Here is a 9,531-nt window from a genome sequence, read left to right as displayed (position 1 = left end):
ACAGTATGTGTAGCCCATCAATCATAGAGATGTTATATTTAGAAATGGCAGTGCAACCTTAAAAGCCGCCATTATTGTATCGCGATCCAAGTGCTCATTACGCATAATGACGCTTTGGGGAAATAAACTAAACACCTGTAGGCGATTAGATGTTCAACTTTGCAATGAATCTGCAAATTAGATCATTCACAAATGTTCACATGTAAGATCGAATGGCCCGCCTGGGAGAGTGTCAAGAGTCATTCGTATCATGTAGGAAAAGTACGCACAGTTTCGATCCATTTTGCCCCAAATGATTGAATGTCTTTCTTGTGTTAATTACGAAAGTAGGCTAGCTAGAACATGCCTTCAAGGTCATGTCTCATATAAAGTAGGTTAGATGCAGTATGGGGGAAACGTATGCTGCAAAGGTACAGACACTTTCGTGCTCATAATAATTGCTCTGCACGGTGGGGAATCCTGCGAAAGTCGAGAAGTACGGCAATTGGTCCGCTATATACAGCATCTCTCTATATTCTGCCGGAAAATCTGTTGTGAAGGTGAAGAGAGGCATCTGGCGCGTGGGAGGCATCGATTTATAACTTCTGATCACGAGCCGGTTCTTGGAAAAACGGGTGCCTGACTGCCTGTATAACCGTAATGAACAGCTCCAACTCAAAACTCAAGTTCAACTTTTGCCATGGGAACGTAGCCAAGTCAAACGGAGGATAGCGCATCCTTCTCCGAATATAAATATCACTGATGGGGCGATTTCAAGCCAACGACTTGTGAGATATGTCGATAGACGTGGAAAACAACTGTTGAGGAGAAGCGGAGTATGAGGATGTATTTTCCTAACGTGGACTACAGGCACCTTGGTATAGTTTTCTTGCATCATAGACATATGTTGCAGTGCGCAAGAGGAGAGAGGAAGGTTATTTCGGGGTGCTGATGCATTTGATGCCCAAGTGCCTCTATAGGAACCACCTGTAACTTTTACAAAATGGATACCTGTCGCTTTTATCGATGTGAAACAAACGTTTTAGAAGAGCATGATAACTTTTTAGGGGGCTAACAATAAGTTGGAATTTAGCCTAAAATATTTACGATTTCCGATATTAAACGCTTGCATCATTTATGAAAGTCAATCTAGAGAAAATAAATCTAGCTTATCGAAAGAGAGCTACTAAGTTTATTTTATATAAGATTTTCCCTCCCTGGATTGAAGAAATCTCGTTGGCTCATATGGGACTGAGGCACTCGCGTTGCCTGCTCCTACGGAGAAAAATGGCGGAGCCGGACAATTCTGAGGTATGTCAGTTCGCTGGTAAATGATCCAAGGAATGACATATGCTGGTCAAAATCTTTCGTTATATTGCTATAATCGTTAATAATCAATTACTGATGGTTCTGTTTATTAATGTTTTAGTGTCTTTGTCAGTTTTGAAGTAATCGATATTGTATCGACTACTGGTGTCTGTAAAAAGCAATGCAGACACATGCAACGTTTAGTTGTTTTTGTAAATTGTTATGGCATATATTCCGTTAAAATATTACATTTGCAAAGAAATGCAATGCAGAAATGATCTGTAGTGGTTAGCGTGTGCGCTGTCCTTGGTGCTGATTTCACTATCCATTCTGCACAATCTGTCGCATGGACTCCTGCTGCTCTGAAAACGGATAGATGCGTAACATTATGTAATCTAGCCTACCAAGTGACCTCTAATGCATTCTAAGTGTTTCACTGTATTTGTAAATAACACATTTAGCCATGTAATGCTATAACAAATGGTTTTGAATCAAAGTGCACTGTATTGAAAGCAATTTGTTACTGCAAACAGATCCAGTCTTGTTGCTCTTCTCTGATAATGTTCAAGTGCCCTCTCTTCAAATACACCTACACTCACTTTTGTCTGTCCCTAATTCTCAATCTCTCCCTCTCTCCTTCCTCCGCTCTCCTTCCTCCCTCCCTCCCTCCCTCCCTCCCTCCCTCCCTCCCTCCCTCCCTCCCTCCCTCCCTCATCTCTCATCTCTCTTTCCTCCCCACATTGTCTATCTTTATTTCTGTCTCTTCATTTGCTCTATCCCTACCCTCCTCTCTATCTTCATATTCCCTATTTCTCTCTGCCTCACCCCCTCCTCTCTCTTAGCGGCAGTGTACCATCACTACCCCCCAGTCGCAGTCCTTTCAGCCTGCCTCCTTGCCCAAACCTGTGCCAACTGTCCACCATGTGCCACACCCTCCACATACGCCCCATGTAGCGGCCCTTCCCACCTGCCCCGGGCGCAGCAAGATTGCAAAGCTGCTCAACCCGGAGGAAATGACATCACAGGACTACTACTTTGACTCCTACGCCCACTTTGGCATTCATGAGGTAGGTAGGGGACTCATACATGAAGTGGGTAGGTGGGTAGGAGACTCATCCATCAGATAGGTAGGTAGGGGACTCATACATGTGGTAGGTAGGGGACTCGCCCATGAGGTAGGTAGGTAGGAGACTCATCCATCAGATAGATAGGGGTCTCACCCATGAGGTAGGTAGGTAGGTAGGTAGGAGACTCATCCATCAGATAGGTAGGTAGGAACTCATCCATGAGGTAGGTAGGGTAGGTAGGTAGGTAGGTAGGTAGGTAGGTAGGACACTCATCCATCAGATAGGTAGGTAGGAGACTCATCCATGAGGTAGGTAGGTAGGTAGATAGGAGACTCATCCATGAGGTAGGTAGGTAGGATACTTATCCATGAGGTAGGTAGGTAGGATACTTATCCATGAGGTAGGTAGGTAGGTAGGAGACTCATCCATGAGATAGGTAGGTAGGATACTCATCCATGAGGTAGGTAGGTAGGATACTCATCCATGAGGTAGGTAGGATACTCATCCATGAGGTAGGTAGGTAGGAGACTCATCCATGAGGTAGGTAGGTAGGATACTCATCCATGAGGTAGGTAGGAGACTCATCCATGAGGTAGGTAGGAGACTCATCCATGAGGTAGGTAGGAGACTCATCCATGAGGTAGGTAGGAGACTCATCCATGAGGTAGGTAGGAGACTCATCCATGAGGTAGATATAGTGCCTTCAGAAAGTATTCACAACCCTTTACTTTTTCCAAATTTTGTTGTGTTACAAAGTGGGGTTAAAATGGATTTAATTGTTGTTGTTTTGTCACAATCCACATACATCAAAGAAAAATTTTGATTAAAAAAACAAACAAAAAAACAAGTTATAGAAAATAAAATACTAATATATCTTGATTAGATAAGTATACAACCCCTAAGTCAATACATGTTAGAATCACCTTTGTCAGTGATTACAGCTGTGAGTCATTCTGGGCAAGTCTCTAAGAGCTTTGCACACTTGGATTGTACAAAATTTGCACATTATTCTTAAAATAATTCTTCAAGCTCTGTCAAATTGGATGTTGATCATTGCTAGACAGCCATTTTCAAGTTTTGCCATAGATTTTCAAGTCAAAACTGTAACTAGGCAACTCAGGAACATTCAATGTCATCTTGGTAAATAACTCCAGTGTATATTTGGCCTTGTGTTTTAGGTTATTTTCCTGCTGGAAGGTTAATTTGTCTCCCATTGTCTGTTGGAAATCAGACTGAACACGTTTTCCTCTAGGATTTTGCCTGTGCTTAGCTCTATTTCATTTTTTTAATCATTAAAACATTAAAAATACTCTCTTCCTTGCCAATGACAAGCATACCCATAACATGATGCAGCCACCACCATGCTTAAAAATATGAAGAGTGGTACTTAGTGATGGATTTGCCCCAAACATAACACTTTGTATTCAGAACATAGTTAATTTCTTTGACACATTTTTTTGCAGTTTTACTTTAGTGCCTTATTCGAACAGGATTCATGTTTCGGAATATTTTTTATTTTGTACAGGCTTCCTTCTTTTCACTCTGTCAATCAGGTTAGTATTGTGGAGTAACAACAATGTTGTTGAGCCATCCTCACTTTTCTCCTATAACATCCATTAAACTATGTAACAGTTTTAAAGTCACCATTGGCCTCATGGTGAAATCCCTGAGTGGTTTCCTTCCTCTCTGGCAACTGAGTTAGGAAGGAGTCTGTATCTTTGTAGTGACTGGGTGTATTGATACACCATCCAAAGCATAATTAATAGGTGCCCTTCTTTGGGAGGCATTGGAAAACCTCTCTGGTCTTTGTGGTTCAATCTGTGTTTGAAATTCACTGCTTGACTGAGGGATCTTACAGATAATTGTATGTGTGAGGTTCAGAGATGAGGTAGTCGTTCAAAAATCATCATGTTAAACACTATTATTGCACACAGAGTGAGTCCATGCAATTAATACATACATTATTATGTGACTTGTTAAAGCTCATTTGTACTCCTGAACTTAGGCTTTCCATAACAAAGTGGTTGAATACTTATTGCTCAAGACATTTAAACTTTTCATTTGTTATTCATTTGTACAAAATTCTAAAAATGTAATTCCACGTTGACATTATATGCTATTGTGTGTGGGCCAATGACCAAAAAAAGGCTGTAACATAACAGAATGTGGAAAAAGTCAAGTGGTGTGAATATTTTCTGGAGACACTGTAGTTAAGAGACTCATGGATGTTCTTACTGTCCTGCCTGGTGGGATGTTTTGTAGCACTGTTGCCTCTGCTTGCTCTCTGGGGGGTTTAGGCTTTACACGTTTTCGGATGTAGCTGCCAGCAAATTGAATTGATGGATTGCCAAGCAGACGTACAGACGGACTGACTGAACAACTAAGGAGCTGACTAATGGACTGACTGGTTTACTGCCTGCCTGCTTGACTGACTAATGGACTGACTGGTTGACTGCCTGCCTTCCTGCTTAACTGGCTAACTATCACGGGACTGACATTCTGGTATCTGGCATGTAAAGGAAAGAGGGCGAGGCATTGAAGTGTCAGACTCATAACCCAGATAGTGATCTATTGAAGTGTCAGACTCATACCCCAGAGGTGATCTATTGAAGTGTCAGACTCATACCCCAGATAGTGATCTATTGAAGTGTCAGACTCATACCCCAGATAGTGATCTATTGAAGTGTCAGACTCATACCCCAGAGGTGATCTATTGAAGTGTCAGACTCATAACCCAGATAGTGATCTATTGAAGTGTCAGACTCATACCCCAGAGGTGATCTATTGAAGTGTCAGACTCATACCCCAGATAGTGATCTATTGAAGTGTCAGACTCATACCCCAGATAGTGATCTATTGAAGTGTCAGACTCATACCCCAGATAGTGATCTATTGAAGTGTCAGACTCATACCCCAGAGGTGATCTATTGAAGTGTCAGACTCATAACCCAGATAGTGATCTATTGAAGTGTCAGACTCATACCCCAGAGGTGATCTATTGAAGTGTCAGACTCATACCCCAGAGGTGATCTATTGAAGTGTCAGACTCATACCCCAGAGGTGATCTATTGAAGTGTCAGACTCATACCCCAGAGGTGATCTATTGAAGTGTCAGACTCATACCCCAGAGGTGATCTATTGAAGTGTCAGACTCATAACCCAGATAGTGATCTATTGAAGTGTCAGACTCATACCCCAGAGGTGATCTATTGAAGTGTCAGACTCATACCCCAGAGGTGATCTATTGAAGTGTCAGACTCATAACCCAGATAGTGATCTATTGAAGTGTCAGACTCATAACCCAGATAGTGATCTATTGAAGTGTCAGACTCATAACCCAGATAGTGATCTATTGAAGTGTCAGACTCATAACAGATAGTGGCTATTGAAGTTTCAGATAGATAGCTGATCTATTGAAGTGTCAGACTCATACCCCAGATAGTGATCTATTGAAGTGTCAGACTCATACCCCAGATAGTGATCTATTGAAGTGTCAGACTCATACCCCCCAGACTCATAACCCAGATAGTGATCTATTGAAGTGTCAGACTCATACCCCAGATAGTGATCTATTGAAGTGTCAGACTCATACCCCAGATAGTGATCTATTGAAGTTTCAGACTCATAACCCAGATAGTGATCTATTGAAGTGTCAGACTCATACCCCAGAGGTGATCTATTGAAGTGTCAGACTCATACCCAAGAGGTGATCTATTGAAGTGTCAGACTCATAACCCAGATAGTGATCTATTGAAGTGTCAGACTCATACCCCAGATAGTGATCTATTGAAGTGTCAGACTCATACCCCAGAGGTGATCTATTGAAGTGTCAGACTCATACCCCAGAGGTGATCTATTGAAGTGTCAGACTCATACCCCAGAGGTGATCTATTGAAGTGTCAGACTCATACCACAGATAGTAAGTGTCAGACTCATACCCCAGATAGTTATCTATTGAAGTGTCAGACTCATAACCCAGATAGTGATCTATTGAAGTGTCAGACTCATAACCCAGATAGTGATCTATTGAAGTGTCAGACTCATACCCCAGAGGTGATCTATTGAAGTGTCAGACTCATACCCCAGATAGTGATCTATTGAAGTGTCAGACTCATACCCCAGATAGTGATCTCAGATTGAAGTGATCTATTGTCAGACTCATACCCCAGAGGTGATCTATTGAAGTGTCAGACTCATACCCCAGAGGTGATCTATTGAAGTGTCAGACTCATACCCCAGAGGTGATCTATTGAAGTGTCAGACTCATACCCCAGAGGTGATCTATTGAAGTGTCAAGACTCATAACCCAGATAGTGATCTATTGAAGTGTCAGACTCATACCCCAGATAGTGATCTATTGAAGTTTCAGACTCATACCCAAGAGGTGATCTATTGAAGTGTCAGACTCATACCCCAGAGGTGATCTATTGAAGTGTCAGACTCATACCCCAGATAGTGATCTATTGAAGTGTCAGACTCATACCCCAGAGGTGATCTATTGAAGTGTCAGACTCATACCCAAGAGGTGATCTATTGAAGTGTCAGACTCATACCACAGATAGTAAGTGTCAGACTCATACCCCAGATAGTTATCTATTGAAGTGTCAGACTCATACCCCAGAGGTGATCTATTGAAGTGTCAGACTCATACCCCAGAGGTGATCTATTGAAGTGTCAGACTCATACCCCAGAGGTGATCTATTGAAGTGTCAGACTCATACCCCAGATAGTGATCTATTGAAGTGTCAGACTCATACCCCAAATGCTCTAGGTATCCTAAAAGAGAATGGGAACAACCAAAAAATGTGTTTCTATCGAGGTCCTTATTTAGCATGTGGGTCAGGTTACAGTCTGAATGCCAAGCAGACCCAAGAACAGAACTGCCCCCGATAAAATGTGTGAGTGTGTGTGCAGATAGATGGGTATCAGATAATCCCAGCAGGGTTTCGTTATAGACCTACCTCTATTTAAAGAGCCTGTGCCAGTGATGCAACCTTAAATACTGCCTCTGTCACTATGATCGTTTTCTATGAATAGAAATCCAGAAGCTGTCATTTCTACATGTTTAAGAGGACATGCACTACGTCCCAAATGGCACCATATTCACTATGTAGGGCACTTCTTTCAACCAGGACCCATTGGGATCTGGTGGAAAGTAGTGCGCTATACAGTATGGTGACATTTGGGACACACACATGTCCTGTACCTCCCACTTCTGAATTGTTCAGTGTAGCATATTCATTACGTCCTGTATGAGGACATTTATATACACATTTTCCACACTCTGTTGATTCTCTCTTAGCCTGATATTAACCCAATGAGTCCCACCGTATTGCCAGGGCATTTTGGACATCTCAGCCCTTTTTAACATGGTGTGTTTGGGTTACAGACTTCTGGGTTGTACCATTGGATTTGTTCATTTCTTCTGCACCCATGGACACCATTAGTCTGTGTGATTAATGGGGGCTGCACTACAGCGGTGTTTTTGAGACAAGGGTGGATTCCAAAGGTGTCTGGGGACGGGTCTTTAATACAAAAATGTCTGTCGAGTCAGAATGGTTTGAGCTGCAAACTATTAAAGCTGTCTATGAAAAACTACTTTGCTCTATGAAGCACACAAGCCACACAAGAGTGATTAGAAGGTAAGGGGTTCTTCTACATAGAAGATCATAGAAAAGCCCAGGACATACTGTCTGTAATACTATAATAAGCTCACATAGTTGATGTCACAAACTCCAAACAGTTGTTACTGACTAGGTAGATATACATTTTTTCACAGACCTTAGTTTTTAAATGGACATTTGTCAATAAAACCCATGAATGCAACTGTTTAAGTCAAATGATGTTTTGTCTTCTGCTTGTAGCCCTGGTTGTCCTGAAAATAAAATGGTAAAACACTTCATTGTGAGGCTAAATATGAGGGCTGGACATGCAGATAACTGAAAGTCAGATGAATGAAAAGCCCATCTTTGCTGGGATCTCGGGAATGATAGGGTTAAGTCTTTCTGAGCTTGACGTCCTCTGTGTATCATGTTTTTCCTGACCCCATGACCTGACCAGGTAAAACTCCTGGACAAAGTCATTGTCACGGAGCTACAAAGTCTTGCACATTCTGGAAATCCTAAGTCAAATATTCACTTAGTCTCCCATTGACACCAATGCATGACTAAAGGCTGGATATTCCGCCATACTTCTGCGATAAGGTTTGAATCCAGTCCTAAGTGAAAATTCGACTTAAGTTAGGATTCAGCTCTCTGTGAGATTCCCAATCCCATCAACATTCCCATCTTGTTCCCTGTTGGACAGGAGATGCTGAAGGATGAAGTACGGACCCTGACCTATAGGAATGCCATGTACCACAACAAGCACATGTTCAAGGACAAGATAGTTCTGGACGTGGGCAGTGGGACAGGCATCCTGTCCATGTTCGCTGCCAACGCGGGCGCCAGGCACGTGTACGGGGTGAGTCCTTGTCCTGCTTTAAACACCAAACACCTTTTTCACACGGTTCATTTGCCAAATGTTGTTGAATGTTGCAGATAGACATTCCATGAATAGAGCTGATGTGATTCCTTAATTCTCCATGTGGAGAGGCATGTTCGTTCTACATAGCCGATTTCCATCTCAACAATCCAAAACGTTGCGTCCTTCTGAACGCGCCCGTCTATGCATTTAACAGATGCCTGTTGGACACTATAGGGCCGAGCTGAAACATACCCTGCTGGTTTTTATATTTTCCTTTCACATTGTCCTTTTCCAGCATGGCACAAGCAGCCATGGTGGATGCGTAACCAGGCCAGCCCAGATCGGCATGGCCTGGCTCGGGTTGGCCCTGTAGTGTGAACCAGGCTGAGGAATAAATGGACTTGATGGTTGATATTCCACTGTCATACAGTCGTCTGATCTGTCTGTTGAGTTGAAGTGGATATAAATGATATACAGTGGGGCAAAAAAGTATTTAGTCAGCCACCAATTGTGCAAGTTCTCCCACTTAAAAAGATGAGAGATGTACACGTCAACTATGACAGACAAAATGAGAAAAAAAATCCAGAAAATCACATTGTAGGATTTTTAATGAATTTATTTGCAAATTATGGTGGAAAATAAGTATTTGTTCACCTACAAACAAGCAAGATTTCTGGCTCTCACAGACCTCTAACTTCTTCTTTAAGAGGCT

General features: G+C 42.2%; 1 protein-coding gene across 1 annotated transcript in view; it reads left to right on the top strand.

Annotated features, from left to right (window-relative positions):
• Positions 1-441: 441 nt before the first annotated feature.
• LOC135572876 (protein arginine N-methyltransferase 8-B-like) overlaps positions 442-9,531 on the top strand; it is a 22,871-nt gene continuing 13,781 nt past the window's right edge. Inside the window, exons 1-3 of the mRNA XM_065021482.1 lie at positions 442-1,290; positions 2,130-2,354; positions 8,661-8,816. Of these exons, the coding sequence (XP_064877554.1) occupies positions 1,117-1,290; positions 2,130-2,354; positions 8,661-8,816 (555 nt within the window). The 5' untranslated portion in view covers positions 442-1,116. The remainder of the gene's footprint in view (positions 1,291-2,129; positions 2,355-8,660; positions 8,817-9,531) is intronic.

The sequence above is a fragment of the Oncorhynchus nerka genome, linkage group LG8 (genome assembly GCF_034236695.1).
Source record: "Oncorhynchus nerka isolate Pitt River linkage group LG8, Oner_Uvic_2.0, whole genome shotgun sequence".
Lineage (NCBI taxonomy): Eukaryota > Metazoa > Chordata > Actinopteri > Salmoniformes > Salmonidae > Oncorhynchus > Oncorhynchus nerka.
The sequence above is the reverse complement of the archived record's forward strand: the minus strand, read 5'-3'. Positions and strand labels throughout refer to the sequence as shown.